General features: G+C 51.5%; 6 protein-coding genes across 6 annotated transcripts; 2 read left to right on the top strand and 4 right to left on the bottom strand.

The window, feature by feature from the left end:
• Nucleotides 1–530: 530 nt before the first annotated feature.
• A1O5_12035 (uncharacterized protein) lies at nt 531–785 on the bottom strand (the record flags this gene model as incomplete). The annotated part of the gene is made up of 1 exon (XM_007752604.1): nt 531–785. One exon carries the CDS (start codon nt 783–785, stop codon nt 531–533), a length of 255 nt encoding a protein of 84 aa, XP_007750794.1.
• Nucleotides 786–2,620: 1,835 nt separating this feature from the next.
• Nucleotides 2,621–4,135, bottom strand: A1O5_12036 (uncharacterized protein; the record flags this gene model as incomplete). Its single annotated transcript, XM_007752605.1, has 1 exon — nt 2,621–4,135. The coding sequence occupies one exon, from the start codon at nt 4,133–4,135 to the stop codon at nt 2,621–2,623; it is 1,515 nt and encodes a 504-aa protein (XP_007750795.1).
• An 830-nt stretch (nt 4,136–4,965) lies between these two features.
• A1O5_12037 (uncharacterized protein) lies at nt 4,966–5,420 on the top strand (the record flags this gene model as incomplete). Its single annotated transcript, XM_007752606.1, has 2 exons — nt 4,966–5,252; nt 5,366–5,420. The coding sequence occupies 2 exons, from the start codon at nt 4,966–4,968 to the stop codon at nt 5,418–5,420; spliced, it is 342 nt and encodes a 113-aa protein (XP_007750796.1).
• Nucleotides 5,421–9,608: 4,188 nt separating this feature from the next.
• Nucleotides 9,609–11,197, top strand: A1O5_12038 (uncharacterized protein; the record flags this gene model as incomplete). The annotated part of the gene is made up of 2 exons (XM_007752607.1): nt 9,609–9,988; nt 10,048–11,197. The coding sequence occupies 2 exons, from the start codon at nt 9,609–9,611 to the stop codon at nt 11,195–11,197; spliced, it is 1,530 nt and encodes a 509-aa protein (XP_007750797.1).
• A 1,935-nt stretch (nt 11,198–13,132) lies between these two features.
• On the bottom strand, nt 13,133–14,341 carry A1O5_12039 (uncharacterized protein; the record flags this gene model as incomplete). The annotated part of the gene is made up of 2 exons (XM_007752608.1): nt 13,133–14,131; nt 14,309–14,341. 2 exons carry the CDS (start codon nt 14,339–14,341, stop codon nt 13,133–13,135), a joined length of 1,032 nt encoding a protein of 343 aa, XP_007750798.1.
• Nucleotides 14,342–14,810: 469 nt separating this feature from the next.
• A1O5_12040 (uncharacterized protein) lies at nt 14,811–24,407 on the bottom strand (the record flags this gene model as incomplete). Its single annotated transcript, XM_007752609.1, has 2 exons — nt 14,811–14,851; nt 14,912–24,407. The coding sequence occupies 2 exons, from the start codon at nt 24,405–24,407 to the stop codon at nt 14,811–14,813; spliced, it is 9,537 nt and encodes a 3,178-aa protein (XP_007750799.1).
• Nucleotides 24,408–24,940: the final 533 nt, after the last annotated feature.

Below are 24,940 nucleotides of genomic sequence, written 5' to 3' on the forward strand. Positions count from 1 at the left end.
CTACAGGAGTGTTGAGACTTGTACCGCGGAGTGTCGACATTTTGCGTAGATTAGGTGAGTTTGGAACTTACGCAACTGCCATTCACCGACATGTCCGCGGTGACAGTCAAGCTTGCCCTGAAAACTGACGCGGCGGTGTCTGAAGAAACACGGACCAGGCCCAGGAGGCTGCTCGAGGACCAACGCCGACATTGGTGTTGCTTGAAGGATGTGGTTCGTTGGCCGTTGATTCTGTAGACAAAAGACGGAAAAGTAATGGGGTCTGATGGGGTTTAGAAGGGCAGCCTCGACTCTCGCCTCCATCGATAAATGGGCTTTCACCACTCAGGGGGAGACACTGGTGCTGAGTCTGGTCAATCGATGACTTGAGAAATCGATCCTCGTATACTACACCCTGGGGGTGTTGCCGATGACTGTAGCTTAGATACCTGTGATGGAATGTATCCTCCAACCTCGACAATCTCCTAGTCCGTTTCGAAGCCTTTGGAGGACTGGTCACGCGTTCGCATTTCGATCCCCGCGTTTGGTTGTTAAAATTTATGTTCTTGGAACATACTTTCGTTGATCGGAGCGCCATTCTTAAAAACGAGTAGGATAATCTCGCCTGGAGAATCGTAGGCCACAGCACAATGAAGAGGCTGTCCCTCTTCTGTGGAAGCACCAAGCTTGACGAGCAGCTCGGTCACCTCTTTTGAAGCAGATTTGGCTGCAATGGATAGAGGTGTAATGTCGAACAGACCGCGAGCACTAAGATTCGCACCGTGATCAATGAGCCATCGCACCATCTCCGAATTAGATAACACAACACTGAGTCAGTTAGGAATGTAGTAAATCTCAAGTTGAGGGTGAGACCTACGCCGACGGAGGAGGAAAATCTTCTCGAGTGGGCGTATTTATGTCGAAGCCACTCGACAGGAGAATCTGAATGATGGAGGTATGAGCATGGTTCGACGCCTTGACGAAAGTCGAAAGTAATCAGTTTGCTGTTGTTTGCTAGCAGACAATCCACCACAGTTAGATCCGTTATTCTCAACTGCACTTCGCAGAGCATCGTGCTTGTCCCGTTCGGATAGATTATGTACCTTTTTAAGAAGGGGATTTAACTTCCTCATGATCGCCGATGGCACAGGCTTTCGGAAGGAGACCTTTGCCGCGCAACATCTTAAGTTGAAGATATACAAGACACTGTCTGTTGGTGAGGTGATCCCAGAGAAGAAAACCCGACATATGGTATAAAGCTTGGCATCCACGGCTGGCAGGCAGACAGTTCAACTTGCGTGTTCTAGATTTGGGACACGAATGAGAGTACATTGCTACCTCCAACAGTGGCCGTCCGATTGCAGCGCCATAGTGCGTTAGCCGCTCTCTGCCATCCTATAACGGGCTCCACGATGCTTCCATCGAGTTGGATGACTTTCGTTAGCTTGCAGATTGACCGTATTGTAACAAGGCAAAGTGGCTGTGCTGTGTTGTGCTGTGCAGGGCTGGTAGAGTGGTAGCAGGCGAGAGAAGTTGTCTAGTCACATGTCAAACCAAAATGGGCCGGCAGGGGGAGTGCGGAACAGTTTACAGTGCTGGCAGAGTGCCATTCTTTACAGTTGGAGCAGAGTATCATGAATACTATGGCTTTTTGGCGCCGTCTACCTAATTCCTGAGTGTTTTATCAGTTCTGTTCTGCTCCTCGATGCTGCCGCTGTGCTAGGTGTTCGTAGCCCTAGCCGCTGCGCCTCTGGGTAGTGTTGGTGGTGGTGTTGTCTTGCCAGTATCAACCAGAAACGCGTTCTCGATTCCCGATCTGCTGGACAGGCCTCTGTGCGTTGTTGCACGTGCACGCCGAACCCTGAAGTGCTCTGTTACAGTATCGTCTGATCTCGACCGGCGAGACGAGTGGCTTTCGCTGGTTTGTCTTCTATCCATGTCGGCTGAGCTTAAACCGCGACTTCAATCCCTTCGTGCGCGGGCCGCCTCTTCTTCGCTCTCAGAAATCGTCTCAGCTTCGATGGGCTATCGTTGCTGGTGCCTCTACGCTTTTCTGAAAACGCGCTCTTATTTCGTTGCTATTTTAAAGATATAATTGTGAACTAGTGATCCGACGTCCTCACAAGGTTAGGCAGAAATCTTATTGTTATAAGCTTTCTTCTAGGAACACGGCGAATCGACGTATCAGTACATATCTCTACATAGTTTGGTCTAGGATCTTCAAATTAGTCCGGATCTAGGGGGAGGACCCGGTCGGCTTCGTCCTTATCATCCCAGACCGCCATGCTAAGCTTCACGTCGCTGAGGTCAATGTTTGGCTTGATTATATGTGCGTCCTTTGTTCATCTCTTCCCTTCCAGAAACTTGGTCTGGGCCGCAATGTTGGTCTCGAATTTTTTCTCGAAGTCATAATGTAGACCAGATTCTATTCATCCGGTCCGAGAATTTCCAATCCTGTACTCAAGGCAGCCTCGAGTATTTCTCGCCTGCCCGTTCCAGGCTCTGAACTTTGTGTTCCTAGCCTCCGTCGAATGCTAATTCCATAAGCGAGACTACTCGATTCTCCGCTTAAAGGAATCGGAATCGAAAGACTTGCTAGGCGTGATTGCTCTTGATATTGGCATGCTATTTGCTCCCATCATCAATGGAATTCAAACGTTCTCATCTCACCATCCTCTGCTCTCTCGCCCCTCATGACTCCATTTACATAAGCATACCCCTTTAGCAAGCACTGTGCCCCGCCCAGCCGTGGTCGAACGACGAAGGGGTACGTACTTCCCAACGCCGCGACCACCACATCTCCTTGCTGTGGCACGCACACCGAACATCCCACCAGGCCAGCCGAGGTAACGAAGAAGCCGGAGTCAGGATAAGCGAAATCCCAGACCGGTTTGCCGAAGTCCTGCCCATTGCCATTGGCATTGGCAGCTTCGGAGAGGTCAGATGGGATGTGGCGGGCGTATATTTCGGGAGGAAGGATAAGACAAAGGTATGAGATGAAGTTGTACAGGAGATACTGCGGTTCTGCAGGGTTTGCATCGGCGTCAAGGCCGAAGGAGAAAGCGGTTGCAGCTGCTGTGAGGAGCGCTGCGCTTACGGTTAAAGATGGCGGCTGCTGACTGTCCGCCAAGATGGTGAGAATTTTGGGCCACGCTTGTTGCAGCTCATTCCTGCCTTCGTCAGTTTTGAGAATGGCGTTGCTGAAGTACCGCTCATTGTATGGAGAGACTGATTTTATGGTGTCGATAAAAACCCCCGAGACATGCAGAATGTTTAGCAGCTTGTCAATTTTGCATAATGGTTTGCTGTCGCCAGCGGGTTTCCAGGGCAGTGACTTGCCGAAACGAAATGGATTGCGGAATAGCATTGGTCGGTCCCAGCGGGGGATCCACGAAGGAGACTCATCGCCAACGAGATATAGCAGGACGTCCGTGTTCCGGAAATCAAGGAACGCCGCCTCCACTGAGTCTCGGAAGACCTCGACTGTTGATTTGGCATAGTTAGGATTCAGCAGAGTTGCTTGATCGCTAGGCTCAGGCAAGTTCATCAGCCCTCGGAGGCCATAGATCATGTCTCGGTCGTCCTGGCAAGCAAAGTTGGAGGCTAGATAAAGCAGTGAGAGCCAATTCTCAGGGTTGCGCATGCGTTCTGTTGTCACGGTTGCTGTCCACCAGCAGTGCGTTTTGGAGAAGCCAAAGTCGTTTGAGAATGCAGTGTCCATGATAATGTAGCCTGCGACGAGATCTACATGATCCCATTCGATCTGTTCTCGGCCGCAATGGACAATGCGGTTTGTGCTGGCGTTTATTTCTTGGATGATCCATAAGCGGGTGAAGTAAGAATGAGAATAGAACCAGATAAGGGCCTGCCAAGTGGCATCAGAGCTGAAGTCGCATTCGTTGGGCGGTGGAAGAGCATGGCGGTTCTCGTACAGGATTTCGTGGTACACGTTGCTCCTGGTACTTAGGTTCGTGATTTGGAGATTTAGATGCTCACAGAGGAAGTCCGAAATCACTCGAATCGAATCCGTTGCAGTTTTCGCCAAGTGACCCGGAGTGTCCGGTCCAAGCCAGGTTAGTACGGCTTTTGCCTTCTCATAAATACGGCGCATTTGCCTGACCTGCTGATTGCGCTCCAGGATATTTGTTTGATGCATACTGAAGCCAGAATATGGTCACGAATATGGTCAGAATTGACATAATCACCATGAAAAGGGAAGAAAGGGAGGTTTGTAGCCCAATACCAAAGCATATAGCATTGCGATCCCTAAAATACCCGCTGAATTTTGCACCCTCGCTGAACGCCGCTTCAAGGAGACACAAAACAGTAACCTACCAGAGACAATCAACCCACAGCATCCTTGGCCGACCCGGCAATCGCAGGTGAGTAAGTGCACTATGAAGGTTTCGTCCCACTTCTATCCGTTTCCCATGGCATTTGATCGGTGCTTTTAAGTTGTGATCGCCCCAGGCATATGAAACGGCTTCGTATTCAGGAGGTTGAGTCCAGTCTGCAAGATGGAGCAAGCACGATATCGGCGCATCGTCCTTGCCAGGCAGAAGTTCCAGCACTCTGAACGACGTCTCGGTCTGAAGATCGACGAACTGATAGGGACTTTGAGGTACGGGAGAGTACTCGGTCATATTTGAGTACCCAGTACTGTACCAGGCAAGCCTCGTATCGTTTGTTGACAGATCCAAAGCAAGCTTGTTGGAAGGTTTCACACACTGGAGAAGCGGAGGATTTATGCTGATAATTGTGGCACAATCCTATTGGTTGACTAGCCGCCGCACTCAACACTCGGAACCTTCCACGCGTCGTCAGCCCCAGTGCTTTATTGGAATGGGGGCCCTTTGAGGGGTCTTGGAGGGCCCGAGGGAAGTGCCGCTTAAATCCGCTCACGTGAATCGACGATTTTTCCGTCAGGCGGCGGATCAAGCAAACGTCCCTTTCTCCATTGCGCTGGTCTGTCGATCACTCTTGAAAATGGCTGCTACCGTCCAGAAATTCAAGCTTGTATTCAATGTTCCGGTGTCCAGTCTGGAGGCATGCAAGACGGCCATCTTTGCCGCCGGAGCTGGCCGGTTTCCTGGCCCAGGAAACTACACCGAATGCTGCTTTACCACCATGGGCACTGGCCAATTCCGACCAGGAGATATGGCGAATCCTCATATTGGCACGGTTGGAAATTTAGAGTATGTGGAATCGGCCAAGGTTGAGACTCTGTGTATTGGCGAGGACGTCGTGAGGAAAGCAGTTGAGGCGCTGAAAGCGTAGGTTTTGACATATTTTTCGTCCTCGATCGCGACTCCTTTCATGTAGAAGCGAAAGACGTCGATGACCAATATTCGAGAAGATGGTGCCCTGTTCCTAACATGTCTCTCAGTGCTCATCCATACGAGGAACCTTCCTACGACGTTTACAAGTTGGAAAACTTCTGAGCGAAAGGGTTATTCTTCGCCTGTTGCATCGAAGGCCTAGCGCCCGAGGAATCGTTGACACCGTATCGGAACAGCAGTTCAGGTCAGAAAAGCCACAGTGCAGTAAAGGTCGTATATCGCCATGGCAGCCTCCAGGGTTGAAGCACCGAGGTAGAGCGAGGAGTATTTAAGGGGAAGGGGAGAAGCGGACATCAGGTCCGTGGAGGTGGATAATGAGAGCACACCGAGTATGTAGGGACACAGAAGGCAGGATCCGTGGGTTCAGTGAATCTTTCATGTAGCGCTGCTATGCTGAGGTGAGACGGTGTTGTATATTGCATAGACGCAGAGCCTCAACTGTCCACCCGAATGGCGGAAAATAGGAAAAGCCTAGGAGCGCAAGTGACTGCGACCGCATGAAACCCGCAAACCCAACCACAACTCTAAGAAAAGCGGTTGACTACCCCTGCCCTCCATCAGAAGCCTCTGAAGCCAATGTATGAGTTGATGACCTAGAGGTGAGCCCACGACATTGAAACAACTCGGCAAGTGGATAACTTCATTATCCATAACTGCACCCCGGTTCTGCACGGCAACGTGGTGGGCATTCAACCAGCTGCGATGCGCCGTCGACACCCAAGAGGGACCTGCATTAGGATTGCACCTTGGTCTTCATACTCCGGGATAGCGAGGGCCAACGGCATGCGGTTATCCCGTGATTGGCGGGGCGAAAATGTGATTCGATTACGTCGTTCACCAACAATGAATGGAGAGTCAAGGGAGGCAGCATGGGATTCCTTGATAGAACCCAACCAGTTCTTGATAGCTTGCTCACCGACAGGGGCACTACAGGCCGGTCAATAGAGCGTCGTCGTCCGCCCTAACGGAGATCAAAGTTGGTATGTCCATGAGTTACAACGTGTTATCACGGTAGCTTTTGGTGTTTCGCTTCGATGGTGCTCACTCCACAAAATAAGAGAGGTCGTTGGTAAGAATCTCGGGGTCGAATGATCGGCGAATGTTGAAACTAGGGACGCCCGCCATCGAACAAGCTACCCACACCGCGGGGTGTTGCAGGCATCAGTTTGATGATTGAGAGCTGTCCAGCGGTTGAGGCGGATATACATCCTCGCTAAGCCCGTTGATCACCCACAAACTGACACCAAGATCTTGCGAACTGACACAACATTTACCTCTAATTCCCCCTGTCAGAAGCTCTTTTGATACTGCTCGACCGGTGATGTCCCACGAAGATGCTACGGTGTCTACGAGAGTAGAAAACAGCCGGATAGATGCGCGATCGGTGGGCTGGCAATTCCTGGAACCAGTCACTCGTCCCGGCGACTTTGTTTCAGATCTTGTTGACATGAGCAAACTATGGCTATATTAGTCACATATTGTAACAAGGCGAGGTGGCTGTGCTGTGCTGGGCTGGTAGAGCGGTGGCAGGCAGAGATCTGTCGGGTCACACGTCAAACCTAAATGGGCTGGCAGAGAAGGGGGTGCGGAACAGTTTACAGTGCTGGCAGAGGTGCCATTCATTACAGATTGAACAGTTTTGAGCAGAGTATCATGAATTCTATGGCTTTTGGCGCCGTCTACCTAATTCCTAAGTGTTTTCATCAGTCCTGTCCTGTTCCTCGATGCTGCCGCTGTGCTAGGCGTTCGTTGCTCTAGCCGCTACCTCTCTGGGTGGTGTTGGTGGTGGTGTTGTCTTGTCAGTATCAACCAGAAACGCGTTCTCGATTCCCGATCTGCTGGACAGGCCTCTGTGCGTTGTTGCACGTGCACGCCGAACCCTGAAGTGCTCTGTTACAATATAATAATGCTTTTCTCTTGTTCTCGGCCAAGGATCCCTGTACATTTCGCCTGAAATGTACGCTAGGCCGAAAATGTAAGCCCTTGTCTTCCGTCCCCCTTTCGCTTGTCGTGTTTCAAAGGTTGGTTGGTGTATGGAGTCCTTGTACACGGAAAATTGGATCAAGAAGCGACAACTCTGTCGGGTACCCCATGGTCGCAGGGGACGATGCTGTAATCATGACGAGCATGCGAGCGCACGGTCGGGCCGGATCACGACTGAGAGCTCGGGGGATCTATCTCTATCTTGACGCCGAAAACCCTCTTGGCTCGCAGCTGAGGGAGACTCCCCTTTTCAGATTGTGCCAGCATTGCACTGAGATGCCCATTGCCTATGTCCACCTTTTGAACATCTTTCCCTGCTGCCAGATCTTGTGGCATCGAGCTAAACGACCGGGCCCTCGATGCAGAAGATCGCTTCACTCAGTCTTAATGGTCCACTTGCACGGATATCGTCCACTTTTTGACCCGATACTTGTACGGAGGGCATGGCATTTGTACGTCCTTCTCGCTGTGGTCAGATCTGAGAGAGAATTCCACGTGCTGGTCTGAAATCAGGTTGGTGTCTGGGCCACGCAATGACAGTCTCAGATGCATGACTAGAGGCAACAGTACGCACTACCGCCTTTTGGGTTCATTGCTATCGCCATGTACTCAGGGCCTTCGAATGCGAGGTTTCGGGAATGTCAAAAGAGACTGTTCAGAAGAATGTGAACAAGAGACCGCCGAATCGCCGAGCCCACGCAGTCTTGGTCCGATTGGGCTTGTGAAAGCTGGGCTAGCCTTATTAAGACGAAGCCGAAATTTAGCGGCCTTGCTCAGCTCGCTTAAGCTTCCTTCTGAGTTTCCTCTCTATTAAAGTTCTTCGATTGCTTTGGATTCTCCCTGGACATGTATACCCCCTTACTGTGTTGTCCAGGACCTCGCCAGCCAGAAATATCCCGTCCACAAGGACATCTGCCGGCAGCAATGCTCTCATGACCTGAAACCTTGGACATCTCTATGCTGTGGACACGATGTTTCTGCCATCTCCTGTATTGATTGCCAGCTTCCAATTGCCATGGACGGGTCTGGACAACATATCCACCGTCGGTCCGGAGAGCAGCATTCCCCACGCATGAGACATCTGCCAGCATCAGCAAAAAAAATCTGAGAGGAATACGCCAGGAAGCTAGCCCTTGGGGGGCGGGGGGAGGGGAGCGCCACTGCTATGTACTCGGTAAGTCGAGGGTTTTTTGGCCCCGACTCCCAACACTCTCGCTACCGGCACCACGGCTTTTTGATATTATGAGAAACTCACGAGACCACTTTCATTCGACGGTGAAAACTTCCAAGGGAAAAATCCAGACAAGCGATCATAAGGCCAATTAATTGCGCTGCCACATATCGATACCGGCCTTGTTTCCATCCACGTGGGAAAGTCCGTGAGCCGTTGCCTATCAATGCTCGTGAGATCTGGAACTCCTCACCGGTTATCAACTAGATATCGGGCCACAACAGGAAATTGCGGCGGAAACGAGGTACTCCGTACAACTCCTTTTCTCGCCTCAACCCCCAGTAACGGTAAGTGTGCGAGATAGATAAGCCGCGATAAAACCTTCCACACGGCATTTTGACCTTACCGGTTGCAGTATAACTGCCCAGACTTGGCACAAGGCCGAGACCACCTGAAATGCAACCATGTGGACGATCAGCAAAGCCACTGGCAGTTGGCTTTCCCAATATTTGTTCTCTTTCAACGTCTCGCGTTCGGATGTCACTAGTCTATAACGGCAACCCAGGCATGCCGTGACCTGCCTCTCCAGAATGACGAAAGCAGTTCAGATGGCCCTCGGCGAGCCTAACCATTCCTGTTTACCATACCCTTCTGCCGCGTCACAGTGGCCTGCAGACTAAACGCCCGCAGAGTGAAGATCCTGGTCACTCGTGGAGATGCCCGCAACTGCCACTGCCTGAGCATGCGAGTTCTATTCGGCGGTCGACATGGTCAACTTTGCCATCCCTGGCTCTTATCTCTGCTCACATATATATGGTACCACGCAGAACCCGTTCCGAAATCCATCCTCATCAGCATATCCACAACCTTGGTAAGATGGACAGCCAAAAGGATAGTAAGCAGGTCCGTGCGGGAGAGGCGGTCGTCGTCTCAGAAGCATCATCTCAGGAGGGTGACCTGTACGAGAGGCGTCTATCCAGGTCTGAATGGGCCAAATATCGTCAGACGAAGCGAGGCCTCGTACCTCGGTGAGTGTGTCCTGGGGCTTTCTCCAATGGCGCAAGGGGCAAATCGGCGCCTCGGCCCTTTCCGCGGCATGTTCTCGGTGCTGACTGTAAAATAGTCATGTTCAGTTGATGGCCATCGGTGGAAGCATAGGAACGGCGCTTTTTGTGGGGATCGGTGGCAGTCTGAAGAATGCTGGCCCACTTTCACTCGTTCTGGGCTACCTGTTCTGGGGCATCCTTTTCATCTGGCCAGGATACTTACTCGTGGCTGAGATGCTGGCATGGCTGCCTATACGAGGCACCATTTTCGAACTTGGTGGCCGTTACGTCGACCCTGCCCTAGGATTCGCCATGGGCTGGACCTATTTCTTTGCCGGGGCGATGCTTGTGTGCACTGAGTATGCTTCGGTCGCCACAGTCATGACCTACTGGAACACCAGCGTCAACGCAGCGGTTTGGGTGACGATGGCCTTGGTGGTCTGTGTCTTCTTTAATCTCGTGGCTGTGAGGTATGCTCTACTGAGTGAATTGTGCAAAGTGCCTGCGGGGTCTAATCATTGCGTGGCAGATGGTACGGAGAGTCTGAATTCATCATGGCCTCCACAAAAATCCTCCTTCTTATGGGACTTGTTCTCCTTACGTTCATCACCATGGTCGGCGGGAATCCGAAACATGATGCATATGGCTTCCGCTACTGGAAACACGGAATGGCCATGCACCCATATTACACCACCGGTGCCACTGGACGCTTTCTCGGCTTCTGGAGTGTGGTTCGATATGCGGCGTTCACCGTTTCTGGACCAGACTTGATCGCTCTCGCTGCAGGCGAGATCCAAAATCCGCGAAGAACCATTCCACGTGTTGCCCGTCTCGTCTTCTACCGGCTCGTGGGCTTTTACGTTGTGGGCGTACTCTGCGTCGGGATCATCTGCTCGTCTCGAGATGCTCGGCTGATCAGCGCCATCAACGACGGAAAGGCCGGTGCGGCCGCTTCGCCATGGGTGCTTGGGATCCAAAATCTGGGTATTACCGGCCTTCCCAGCTTCATCAACGCCCTCATTCTCCTGTCCGGCCTCTCATGTGGCAATGCTTATCTCTACTCCACCAGCCGAACCCTTTATGGGCTCGCTCGCGACGGCCAGGCGCCCAAGTTCTTGATGAAGTGCACAAAATCTGGGATCCCGACTTATTGTGTTCTGGTGGTGACGATTATTTCCTTGATCACCTTCCTCGTCGCGTCCAATTCGGCCGTGACGGTGTTTTTCTGGTTTATTTGGCTGTGCACAATAGCCTTTGTTCTCACCTACGTTTGTATGCTCTGGACATACCTTGGCTGGTATCGTGCGCTTAAAGCTCAAGGGATTGACCGCAACACCCTTCCGTACAAGGCGCCATTCGCCCCTTACACCGCATGGCTCGCCATCGGCGTTGGCTGCGTCGTCATGGTGTTTATCGGCTTTGACAGCTTCGTTCCCTGGAGCACGCAGGGCTTTGTGACGAACTATTTTGGACTTGCCTATGGCATCTTCATGTTTGTGTTCTGGAAGGTGGTGAAGCGCACGAAGTGGGTAGACCCCAAGACCTGCGACATCTGGAGTGGCAAGGCGGAGATTGACGAGGAGTGCAAGGAGTGGGAAGAAGGCGGATTCGAGGAGGTGGAAAAGGCGAGATTAGCCAAGATGAACATCTTCAGGAGGACCTGGGAGAGAATATGGTAGAGCGGACGAGGTAGAGGAACAACGGCGGACTCCACCCAGGCTGGGAGAGAGCAGAAGTTGTTTGACGTATCGTGCACTCTGGCGACCGGTGTCAGTTGGAGAGAACATCATATGACAGGAGAAATCACACTGGACATTGATGCTGACTCCACGAAGAGGCAGAGGATTGATCAGGAGATGAGACAAATCCCGTTCCATCTATCCTATCTAGGCTACGCATGTACTACTCTAGCCTAGAAGCCACGCCCACCGCAATACGTACGGATTTCTAGGATGGGAATGGGAATGCGACTTCGCTTGGTCTTGAAGCCCAACAACACAGCGGCGTGGCGCAGCGCAGCAGCGCAGCGTGCAGCGTGGGCAACTCCGCTTGCGGCACGGATTAGATCGATGTGGACGAGTAGATATGTAGATATGGTCCCCTTGCACCCTCTCCCTTACCCCAGCGCCCGATGAGGGAGAACTGCCTCGCATTACTATATCGTATCTAATTAGACTATATCATATAATATGTGCGAGTAGAAGGAGCTATATAAGCATTATCCGGAGATTAGCCTCGTAGCCAGGCTTGCTGTTGATTTGTTCCCTGTAACGGCAGGCACTTGAAAGACGTTTGACGTTCAACTTCCAGACGGGACGCTACCGAGTACAAGGTTAAGCTTATTACTATTGTAACAAGGCAAAGTGGCTGTGCTGTGCTGGCATGCGGGGAGGCGGTTTGGCTGGTCACATGTCAGGACAAAAATGACTAGTATTTTGGCTGTGGCTGTGAGGGCGGAAGGCAATAAGGGCTAGCTGGGTATGTAACAACGAGGATATCGAGAACAACAGAACAGAGACAGACAGGCATCCGAGGGGCAATCGTTACAGGCGTACTGAATAGTTTACAGTGCAGGCCGTGTGCCATTCTTTATAGTTTGACGAGAGTATTCTATGGTTGTGGTACCGTCTACCTATTCACGAGTATCCTCTGCGTCCTTTTTCACTCCTCAATGCCGCCGCCGTGCTAGGCGCTCGTTACCTTAGCCGCTGCCTCTCTGTGGGTGGTGTTGGTGGTGGTGTTGCTCGCCAGCGCCAACCAGAAAGGCATTCTCGATTACCGACCGGCCGGCCAGGCCCTGTGCGTTGTTGCATGTGCATGCCGAACCCTGAAGTGCTCCGTTACAACATAAGTAGACATTGAGGCAAATGTGACTTCCATTGATGCTGATACTGAGGACTATACAGGGAGGGCAGTAGGCGACACTATTTGCCAGAGGCTAAACGAAAAGGAGCATTATTCAAGGACCAAGGTACGTTCTATAGTCGCGTTCCCTAGCCTTCAAGGGAGCTGGAAAAGTTCGTGTACCAGGCCCGCCTATCTATATTCCCTTACCAATATTGCTCTCTCCACGTGCCTCAACCCAAGTGGACTCGAGTACTGCCGAGAGCCTAAATCGGCTTAGGAGCCCGAAGGTACCCACACGATATTTATTGCGGGGGGACCTATTGGACCTATACAGGACCCTAGTTAGTCTAACATATAAAAGGAAGATGAACAACATATCAGTTCAGTGGCATAGTAGGTCATTCCTGTTGCCAGTAGTCGAACCCAAAATAACAATCTCTAATTAGGACAATGAGAGGCAATGGGCGGAGGGATCATTTATAGAGGCCCAGCGAATATTGAGATCGAAATGCTATATTTTCCATCTAACAAGGTCAGGGCACCCCTCTCACGAGATTATTGTGGAGAGACTAGCCAAAAAATATTCCGTGATAGAGACTACCAGACCACGAAGCACACAGGGACGCGGCTGGTTAGAACAGGTAGGCGCCAAAGTTTCTACGCCTAGCCAGCATAGAATAGTCCTTGCGCGTGAACAAGTGGGTATGGCAACATAATAAACCTCTCGCCAGCGTCAAAGTCTGGGTCAAGGTCAACGTCGAGCTCCATCAGTCCATCCACAACATGGCGCCTCGCTCCTTGTCCAACTCCTCTCCTCCCCCCGCTGCGGTGAATAGACCCGGGTCGGCGCCGAAGTCAGTGCCAAAGTCAGCGTCGAAGCCAGTGTCGAAATCAGTTCCACTATCCTCAGCATCGAATCCGATCTCGAACTGAAGCCCCAGCCCTGGCCCGTGGCCTTGACCTTCATCGAGTTTATCACGACCACCGAACCCGCGGACGCCGACGAAGCCGTAGGTCGCAGCTCCTTCGACGGCGGAACCCCTCTTCGTCGCCACCTCTGCTTGTGCCCTCCAGTGCTCGAGCTCACTCCGCAGTCCTTTCTCGCGACGCGCCCACTCCACGCCACATGCCCAGTACGTCTCCCTCTGATCCTCGGCGCGTGCCAGCTTTCGCTCCAGCATGTCGACTTTGTGGCGAAGGTCGCTGTTTTCCCTGGCGGACTGGATGAGGTCGGCGCGGAGATCCTCCAGCTGGCCGGCCGAAACGAGCGTGAGTTTGCCCGCGTGTCCCCTCTGACCTCCATTTGTCTCTCCACTTTCGCTTCCGCCCCCGCCTGGTTCCCGAGCTTGGACACCGCCAGCGGTGGCTGCATTGTTATTGCCGCTATCATTATCATTGCTGTTGCGGTTGCTTTTGTCCCTCCTGTCTCCCTTGGGTTGAGGAGACTCCGCTGAGAAAACCGCGGGAGCAGGCACAGATAAAGGCACCGGCAAAGGCCAGGGCGCGATCGACGCAGGGAATCGGGTATGTGGTGGCTCTGTGTGTCCTTGGGCCCTACGTCGGCGTGTCCCGACTTTCTTCGCGGCGCGATTGGACATGAGGATGGGCACTCCAAACTTGTCGCGTGCGACTGGCGTCAAGCCGATGCGTTTCCGGGGAAGCTCCACGCCCATGGCCATCTCACTGACGAGCTGGCCAAGTTGCGGGCGCTGGATCTGCCGAATGCTGTCCGGTGCTGCTCTCCTAGGCGGGACCAGTTGCTCCAACTAACTTTGCTGTCAGCTTTGAGTCTGCTAAGCGTAGCCGCTCATGTGATGTATGGCCACCGAGACTTGGGTGCAATGTGGAAAATTGGTCTCCGTGCTCGGTCAACCACCAAGACGCGCACTAAACAGCCTGTTGTCGCACATGGCCAGGATGGATGAGAAGCCAAAACGACTCACCTCGTCGAGATTGCTGACGCTGCGGTGTTCCATTGTTGCAGTGCTCAAAAGCGGGCGAAGGCCAAGGTTGTCAATGATGAAAAGAGGCGAAGTCCAAGGGCGTCAAAGGTGAAAAGGGAACAGATTGAAAGTTTGAAACTTCGCTGGTCATTTTTGGCCATGTGAAAAGTCACTTGGTACCGGCAGGAAAGTGGTGGCGATGAGCTGTGAAATACCAGCGGCAGGGTGCGGCTAGATGACGATGTGAGTGACAGTCCCGCTACGTACCTTGTTCGTCCACTTCATTATCATTCATTGCCTATTTTACATGTGAAGAGGCGAGCAAAAGTCTCTTGTTTCCATCCACCTCCAAAACATATACTGAACAAAGCTCCGCATACCCTTTGCCCAGAGACAATTGCGAATTGGAAAGAATGCATGACATTTACAAGGTACCCGCTCAAAGAGGCGCAATTCTGGTTCATAGCATAGTCGAAAATGATGTTCATTGTCCCTGTGTCCGTCATCCTTTTGCGTTGTACTTGTCGTTAAATGCGTTCACGGCTGGTGCAATGGCTGTTAGCATCTCCTCTCTTTTTCCGGTATCAAGAATGCCCAACTTACCAATAGCAATTTGCTTGTACAGCCAGTTCCTGCTCCCCTCATCCGCCACAGGAATGAAGGGCCCATTCGCTCCCCCTTTCAACCCGATACTCATCCCCGTCCTCTCTTTGCTGATGGTTTGCACGTCTGTCAATTTGATGTCCCATTCCATGCGCAGCTTCTTGGTCCGAATCATCAAGATGCGGTCATAGGTGATCATCACCATCATGTCGCCGCCCTCGAGCTCCAAATGGGCAATGTATTCTTCGTTGAAATACCGGCCGTCGTCGCAGGTCTTGAGCCAGAATTGTCCTAGGGCTTCGCGTTGAGAGTATGGCCGCACAATACCGTCCATGCCGATGAAGCGAGTCAGACGAACACGGTCGAGCCCTTCCGAGTCAAATACCGTCGTCGTGTTGCGGACTCCTTCGGCCACGTTTGAGGCGAGATCGAAAGCGCCGACGGCGGGCTTGGTGGCCAGACCAAGGAATCCCTTTCCTACGCCTTTGACGAAGCCCAAAGCGCCTTCTTTTTCTGCTCCTTCGAGCGGATGACGAGCGAGGCCGCCAATACCACTGGCCATGCTGGCGGCAAAGGCGTTGCCGCCAGCAGTGACGCCGTAGAGGGCGTGCTTGGGTCGATTTCGGCTCTTGGACATTCGCCTCTGGTCTTGGAACTCCTTGTCCATGGTGGCAGCTGCAAGACCCTTGGAAATGGAACCGCTAAACTTGGCCATACTGTCACTAAAGCCGAAGACAGACTTCTTGACGAAACTGCTTGCTCCTTTGGCAATTCCTATACCGAGCTCTTGTGGCCTGTCGGTCATAACGAGGCCCTGGTACGGCTCGTAGAAGATGTCGGCAACACCAGAGCTGATGTTGTTGAATAGCCCGACAGGGTTGCCCAGGAAGTCAGCCGATCCGAGGATGATATGGACTTGACGGAGCACTTCTTGCGTGTAGTGGTTTTGGATGTTGGCGATCAAAGCTGGAACGGATATCCTCGCGTTTTCGAGCATCAACGCGTTGAGCCGGATGGGGGCGTCGTTAACATTTCCGATTGACATGGTCATGACATTGACGAAGAACATCAGCGGACTGTTGACAAAAGTATCCTCAGCGTTGATGCGCTCTGTTCTCACGAAAGAGAGATCAAGCTGGATGGGCTGCAGGTGAAGGAGTTCAAAATAGACATCCTGGCCCTGTTGTTCTCGTTTGGGCTCAGGTACATCGAGACTCTCATCGCACAGTTTTCCTTCCTTTTCTTCCGACCACGAGGCACCCGGCACCTTCACAAAGTCGAGCATTGCGAAAATGAAGTCTTCGTCAAGCTCCACCGTGATCTGCTGCAGAAGTAGGGTAGCGTATTTGATATATAGCACACCGTATGAATCGTCCTTGACTCTCGTAACCATAGTGTGGAAAATAGGATGTGCCTCCATCTCTTTGCCAGTTTTGGGCACCACGCTTGGGTACAGCAAGATCGGGAAGATGCCCCCATACAGTTGGTTGTCAATCTGTATCCATTTGACTGTGAAGTTCAATGTTTGGTACAGCTTGGAGTCCCCGTACTTGAGATCCATCTCCCGGAATGTGACATACATGAGTTCCTTCAGCTTGCTGTTAACCAACGAAATTCCTATGCCAGCCAGTCGCAACTCGGCTTTGAAGTTGACCTCTGATTCAATTTGCTTGACTTCAAAGCCTTGGTTGAGGCTTGTCTGTGATGCAATCGTCATACCCGTCCTCTGTCGGTACAACGACCTGGTCGGCTTGTAGTTGGACAATACCAATGTCTGCGTTGGTCCATCAGCAACAATATTAATATCGATCACTTTCATTGGCCGATTACGTTCACCTGGTGGCAGTTTGATCGGTATCAAGTTGCCTATTTCTGCCAGTTTGACGTATCTCTCTTTTCCCCAAGCGGAAAGGACGAGCTCCTTGTTCTTCGAAGCGGGATAGTCCCAAGCATAAGGCATGATACTTCGTGGAGGGAGCCTGTACCGAATGGGCTTCCAGCCGCTTCCTCTGTCTTCTTCTTCATCTTCTCCAAGGTTGGGGTTTGCCTGGAAGAATACGAATTCGGTATCACTTTCGTTTCTCATCGAGAACGGCCAATGCTTAGTTTCGATGCTGAAGTGTAAAAACAAGGTAGCGTCCTCCAGGATAATTTCGATGCGGATGAGCCTTTGTCTTTGACTATGTTTGGCGAGTTTGACATGGGTCATGCCGACATTTGCCATGTTGAAGGGAGATGACCATTGGTTGTTGACTCCAGGGAAGCACAGGCAAAGCTGCTTCTCAGGAGATTGTCGCATAAAGTACATGGGAAGAAGATCGTTGTTCTTCATCTTCCAAACTTCTGACGAACCAGGTTCTCGGAGCTCAATGTCTTCCCCGATTTTATTTTTGAGCACAAAGCGCGGTGCTATGGTGACAACCTTAGTCAAGGTGTATTTGCCTTCGCCTTCTGCAACAGACACCCCGACATGCAGTTCCGACTTGCCGGAAGCAGCGGGCAAAACGACCTCATAAGAACTTCCGATTGCGTCGAAACTTTGTGGCTTGCTCCACATGGAGTCACCGATCTTGAGGAGAGAGCGGTTTTTGCGGTCGTCGGTACCGTAAGAGTACAACATCGGCAGAGCTTTCCCTTCTCCAGAACTTGTCCGTGCTCCATGGGGGGATGAAGCTTTTGAGGAAGACCCGAAGAACGCCTTGCTCTGAACACTCATGTCAAGCCCGGTTTTGTTTAGGAGGACGTATGGGCTGTACACCGATACCCTGAAGGCCCCTCCACTGTCTTTAATGTTCGTGTAATGGAGCTTTAGTCTCAGTTGGGCACCTCTCTCATCCTTCAACTGTAGTACTTTCTCCCGGCGGAATCCTTCTTGAGTGTCACTGTTGATGATCGCAAAATCGCTCTGTTTGAAGGGCGCATCCTCCACTTCAACGCTCAGTAACAGAAGGTGAGATAGTTCCACGACATGGACAGGGCTCACGCCTCCCTTGCGGAGAAAGTTCATCCAATCCTTCTTCGTGTTCTTATCATAGATGCGATATTTGAAGTCATACGGTAACAGGTTCTGGATCTCAACGGGTGCCGAGACTTGGATTCTCATGTATGGGTAGACCTTCGTAATGGGGTCTTTCTCATCGTAGGATGCATGCATCTGGAAAAAGAAGGGTGGCGACTCATCCCTGCCCTCCGACTCACACGTGAGAGCCCTAGTTTGTCTTTTCAGAAGGTCTTTCCAGAACAATCGTTCATTCGACCACCCATATCCAAATCCCGGGTCGGGACGTATGACCAACGAGTGGACGAATGCTGCTCCCACAGGGGCCGGTTTGCCTTCACCAGGAGGGATTTTTTCTATCTTCAGGAGATGGCCTTCGACCGGACTATAGACGCCTACCTCAATGGGTATCTGGGTCTTGTTCTCGACGAGGAGAGGTGAGCGGAAAGTAATGTACTTGACGTTGTCAGACCCTAGTCTGACCTCGACAAGCATGCGGTGTAGAACACCTTCCTTCCTCGGCTTGAGATTGTACAGGGTTTCTCCTTCGCGGATGACAGGGATCCTGACAACGCTGTCAAACCCGCTACCCTCAAGTCTGACACCCACTAGGCCGGCATTCCCTTCCGGCGAGAGACTCTCACGCATGGAGGTTGCATCTTCAAATCGCCAGGCATGTTCTTCACCATCGGTGAGCTTGGCTGCAGCTGCACTATCGCTCTTCTCATCCGCCCAAACGCTGAGATCAAATCCAGTGTAATTGCGTATCCGATATGGCGCGTCCGCCACTCGCGGCTTTGACAGGATGTCCTCGTCTGTCGAGAGGAAGTTAAAGGATTTAGACGCAAGTGCAATTGTAGCCGACGTGATCGTTAGTTCCATATTCTTGTGCGAATACAGCTCCATGGATAGGACTTCGGGTTGAAGTTGTTTGGACATATGGAAGCCTAAAGACCAAGGTTCGATTAAAGGCTCCCATGCTGATTTTGAGAAATTGTATACGTTGATGAAAGTGTCGATCTTGGTGTCGGCTGTGAGGGAACTGGACCAATCGCGGATATCAATATCAAACTTCTTCACACTCCAATCCAACAGTGGGAGCTCGTGCATGTCTCCAATCAAGATGATCCGGATGCCGTCAATTTGTGCGACCATCTCTTCCCGACTCATGACCACCGACTTTGTATGATGCTGCTGTGGTCCAGATTTGGTCGATTTGGAGACTGATTTTGATCGCTTGGATCTCTGCGCCGTGGTTGATTGCCCCGTGATCGACTTGCGTTTCGTTGAAGGTGCCTTGGAAGATGCTTTCACATCTTTGAGCTTCTTTGGCTCCGTATCTCCTTGCATCTTTGGTTGCGGCATCGTAGACGAAGCCTTGCTGACGATTTGCATCGCAAGCAATATGTCACGAAGTGACAGGCGTAGGACAAGAGGCTCTACACCAATGTGAATCGACGTCAACGAGGAGTCTTTGCCCTGGCTTCGATTGTCCATGGACATTTGGATGCTGAAGTCGTCGAGTATCCGAAGACGGCTGGTTTCAAAGCGATCCATCCGGCACAGAAACATGCCGATCTTACTGACCTGCAACGTCGTCGCGTTTTGTTTTGACACGAGGACTTCCTTGGTCCCAAGGACAATAGCCTCAGTATTGGAGATGGTGGGGTTTGCAATGAGGATGATCTGCGCATCGACAATGTTGAGCCGAAACGATATGGTCATTGATGGTTGACTGGCGGATGAGGTCTCCGGGATACCAACTTCTGTCTGGCCCTGCTCTTTGAGGCTTGGCTCGCTATTTTCAGTTAAATCTTCGACATCGGCAATAGGCAATGCCCCATCGGACTGTAGCGCCGTGTTTGCGAAAGCCTGAAGGGCAAAGATGTAGTCCAGAGCGACAATGACCCGAGGACTGTCGATGGTAAGCATGACAATCATGTGGCGATCTTCTCTGCCCGTAATAGACAGACTGGCCATGAACTGTTGCTGTACTTCGTTGTTGATCAAAGACATTATCTTTCGGAACTTATTTGTTTCTTTCGTGCGGCTGTCGCGGATGGTGAAAGAGTGAATCACGAGCTCGGCCTCCATAGCACCGTCGCTGACCATTCTCAATTTGGCATTTGTCTCGTTTATGGAGAATTTTGAGAGGCTGGCCGCCTCGAGGTTCTCAATCGGCTCGTCTTCATCTGCAAGGATCAATTCCAGGGCAACCATTGGTGCTTTGAATATTAAATTTAATTTGGTCCACGTCTCCTCACCGGTTCCGAGCTCAGGACCTTGGTATGATGGCTTAGCAGGTAACTCGGATGTGGTTGTTTCAGGTTCAGCGGCCTTCGCACTTTCTGTTGTGGATGACGGTAATTCCTCAGCAATATCCTCCTCACTCTCGTCTTCGGTTGCAAAGGCTGCCGGAATGGATTTTGACAGCTCCATCAAGAATTTGAATTGAGTGTGGGATACCCTTAGGTTTATTGGCGACATGGAACCATTAATTTCAAGGTCTGGTCTCTCGATGCCCTCTTGGTGCTCAAGATATCGGATTTTGAAGTCGAGATCAACTTTATCAATCATCTCTAGCTCTTGAGATCTGCCGTCGCTGTAGTGAAACTCGCTGGTCAACCGAATATGTCTGATGCCGGCTGTGAGTGTGTTGACAAGAGGCCCACCCTTTGAGCCCTGGACTCGGACGAATTTGTTGTTCGCATAGATCTCGCCAAGATATGCCGTGAGTAGATCGCGAGGCCTATCTTCGACCATGGCTCGGGGGAAAACGACGATTGGTGTCTTGATGATGACATCGAAGTGCATCTTCTGCGCGCTTTCTTGCACCTGTGTAGCTTGGTTGGCTGCAGCCTGTCTGGCCGCATTGAAAATGGCTTGCATTTTCCCAAATTTGACCCCGAACTCCATAATCTTCCGGAACGGCTCCTCCAAGAAATTGAATTTGATTGAACCTGACCGGAGATAGATTCCCGAATCATATCCCGGGTAGTCCTTGCGGGAAGGGTCAAAGGTCTGGAACTTGAAATCCGCTAGGTCATCTCCTTCGATGGCAATCAATCGGCGCAGCGGAGAGTCTTTAGGTGCACCCTGGTTGATGTCGTCGACCAAGGATAAACTACCTAATCTCGCCTTGACCTGCATGGTGCCTGCATCAAGGAAGACTCCAACATCACCGGAATTCAATGATAGGGTCGCAAGCCGCACGCCGTCGTTGTTCAGAATAAGCGCTATGCTGGTTAACTGGGCTTTGATTCTGATCTTATCTGCTTGGGGCCTTGCTGTTTGAGGATCTCCAACTGACTCTTCCGGGTCGTCTGGATCTTTTTGCACCGGTTGTTGATCTCCAGGACTCGTGAATGTTGTAAGGACAAAATCCAGCAGAGTTAGCAGTGTCCTCCTTGTGACGATTACGTTGATAGTAGATACGGATACGTCAAGATTGGTGGCAATACCCTCATAGGTAGACTGGAATTCGGGCGATTCAGGGTTGACTTTCACGAATTTGACGTTGAGCAGGTCTTTTCCCTCTTCTGCATTGAAGCCCTTGGAAGAAATTATCTGCTTGAATTCGGGCAGTGGTTCCTCTTCAATGTGATCGTCGACGCTTAGAGAACGCAGAAGCACTTCTGCCACCATATCGTAGGGTCGAAGATAGAATTCGAAATAGAAGCGCTCCGCAACCAGTTCCGCCAATAGCTGGTCTGGCCTCTTGCCCTCTGGATCGGCTTTGTACAATGAGGCCTGCAGTTTTTCGACCGTGAAGCTGATCTCAAAATTGCGCTGATGTATATTAGCAGGTGTTTCAGGCTTGCTCGGGTGCTTTTCGGTGGAAACATCCTCTGAATCCGAATCGTGCTCAATGACTGGCATATCCTTGGCTTCGAGCAATTGCACGGACTTCCTCTTCGATAACTGGTCTTCAATGCCTTTTTGCGGCCGCAACTCGACGGCGTTGCCATTTGGTTGCGTTCCCGGAGGTTCAAATTTCGGAATCGCGACATCTATTAGCCTCATGAGATTTTTGTATTTCTTATCCGAGATGGACGCATGGAGAACAGGTATCGTGCCCGAGATGCGGATCTTTGTTATGTCGGGGGCTTTTGGTATTATCGAGTTCTCCAAGAGGAAGGCCATGTTTATGCGGTCGATGATGTGCATGTTCTGTGAGTCGTCTTGTGCTTCCAACTGTGCCTTTGTCTCTTCAATGCCAGGCCCAATCAGGACCTGAGTCGATTCGAGCTTCAGGTGGAATTTGTCATACATCAAACCCTCGAGCTGTTTGTAATCCTCTTCGGTGTATTTCTGCTTTTGTTTAGCGTGGATATCCCGCATTGTCTCCTTGTCCACGAGTTCGCTGTTGACGCTGACGTGACCAGCGTCAAGGATCATGCAGAGTGTACTCTTTTCCGTGATACTTTCAGGGATGATGAAGATAGGTGCATGGATGTCCAGGTTCGCATTGATGGTTTTATGCTCTTCTAATGCAAACTCAAGGCCTGCGCGTGTTTGCTGACGAATCTCTTCCACTGTTGCACCTGCAGTCTCGAGCAGCGCTCCAATGGATTCCATTTGTCGTTCTGGAGGTTTGAAAAACTTGACAATTTCGACCACAAACTTTGGATTGTGGATGAACTCGAGACTCTTGAGCTTCAAATTGACTTTTGTATCGGCGCTCTCATCAAGGGGATTGTTTTCGAAAACAAGGTGGAATAAGCTGTCTTCCTCCTGATCTTCTTTCTCTGCGGCGTCGTCTTCTGCCTCTCCTTCGTCCTCCAAGCTTTCAGTATCCTCTTGCTTCACTTCATCCTTGGGCTGATTCTCGACCCCCTTGACTCTGACAATCTGTGGGAACAAGGTTCCTTCTGTCGTGCCGTCGTAAACACGAAAGCCCCCGAGTGCCAGTTCCGCCAAGAAAGAATCAGGCCGTTGAAGTGCCTTTGCCCTAAAATTGTCAAAAACCAGTTTGAGGACCTCGGTTTGTTGACCATGCGGGTCACGTTTCAACGTGAAGCTGCCGGTCCTGAGACTCGATTCCACTTGAAGTTTGACGCTCTCTCGAGGCAGGTCGACACTCTCGGCAATCGCTTTCTTTTCGTCCCAGTCGATGGCGTCGTACAGCTCCTTACGCTGTTGTTCTGTCATGCCGGCATCTTCATCATCTGGGGTCTCATCGGTTTGGGTGCCCCAGATCCAAGACGACCAGGTCTGCTTTTGCACTGGCTTCTTGACGCCCACATTTTCCTTGCGCAACTGCGTGCGGGCAAGCGACCGCCAGAATCGCAGATCTTCATAGCTTAGATCGTGCTCCAGCTGGGTCATTTCTTTTGTTTCCTGCTCGGTGAACTTTTGCTCCCTCTTCTTTTTCTTAAAAAGTTCAATGTACCTGCGTCGGGTGTCCCTGCGCTCCTTGAAATACTCCCAAGTCCACTTCCTATTCCGCTCCTGGATTTTGGTCAGGACGGCGTTTCCCGCGAATCTGAGCCAGGCTCGAGGGTTCTCTTTCGGGCTCTCTTTTGGTGCATCCTGCTTGTACTCGTGATGGCGGACGAAGTAGTGCATCAGATCCACAAGCATCAGGGCGTCCCGGTACTGGTCATCGTCGATGATGAATCCGAGCTCCTGGAAAAGAAGACGTGCTTTGGTCTTTGGTTTGTCTGTCCGACCCGTTTTGTCCATCTCGATTCCAGCGCGACCGCTGACTGGCTTGAGCAGATATTGTGAGTGGCTGGTGTCTTCTATGCCTGCTCTGAAGCGGCGTATCAGCTCATCTCTGTCGATTTCTTGTGCCTCGGCGCCAATATCACCGCCCTTGCCGGTACCAAAAAGATCTGCGTCAGTGTTCCAATAGAGAGCCAGCGAATTCAGCACCGCCAATTTGTGAGTGGTTCCTGAGGTGGATTGGATAAATGTCGGTTGCCAATCCGCATCGGTCGAGACGGCGCTCATTTCCTTGAGCGTGAAGCCCACGGCGAAGGGATGACCAGGTGTCGCGATAGAGTCTTCATATCGAATGTGGATATTTTTAATGCTGACTTGAAGGTTGTCAACAATGGCTGCCACAAAGCTCTGCGTGAAGCTTTGACTCTTCTGCTGTTCCTCTGGACTCATAGCCTCAGTGTTCCGCTCCTTGAGCAACTCGGCGCTCTCGAGCTTTTCCAGTTTTACAGCCGTCGCCCGCTTGTCCTCCTCCTCGGGGTCATAATCATCTTCCTCCTTGGGCGCGGCGAGCAGAAAGACGTCTTCGATGTTGACTTTGACGGGCTTTCCTCTCAGGTTGGACCACGGTATTGACAAGGTCAGTTCACCCAAATGGCCTTCCACCACATTGATGGGCAAATGCAGTTGATCAAGGGCTTCCCTCCTCAGCGCGAGGTTGCGCAACTTGACATCACCCGACCAAATGCCGACATTGAGCTGCTTGGGGTCGAAGTTCTTGACGTACATGCCCAAGAATCGATTGAGAAGGTTGGCGACGAGACTTTCCAACATCTTGGGCGAAGTGGCCGTTACCCAGGCCAGGGAGAATTAGGAATCTTATCCGCACGAAAGGAACATATGGCTCAAATGGGACCCGTTGCTGGCGGTGATGCAAAAGGGCAAGGAAACAAAACTTGGACAGAATTGAGAATCGCGAAGTGAAAATATGGCACAGCCACTCAACTGTGGCGGGGCAGGCCAAGGGTACCAGAGAGGGCAACCCAGACAGGTCAATCTTAGCACCCAAAGAAGGAGTTTGACGCCGGTTGCAGCAAAACCCAGAGTGATACAAGGGATGGACTAGGCTTCTTCTCTCGTCGCTGTTCTTCAACTCTTCAGGTCGATGGGATGATGCTGGTTGATGAATGCGAGAGACCAGTTGGGGGAACCGTGAATGATGAATGCCTGCGCCCGACGAAGAATTACGTCAGAGGAGCAGCACAGTCGACAGACAACCAGTTGCGACATGGTGGCGACGAGCGCTGGGCAGTCGCCGCGTCACAGGCTATGTAGTACCCAGTACGGTTCTCGGCACCTTCCTGCTC

Source organism: Cladophialophora psammophila, assembly GCF_000585535.1.
Source record: "Cladophialophora psammophila CBS 110553 chromosome Unknown aczJe-supercont1.30, whole genome shotgun sequence".
NCBI lineage: Eukaryota > Fungi > Ascomycota > Eurotiomycetes > Chaetothyriales > Herpotrichiellaceae > Cladophialophora > Cladophialophora psammophila.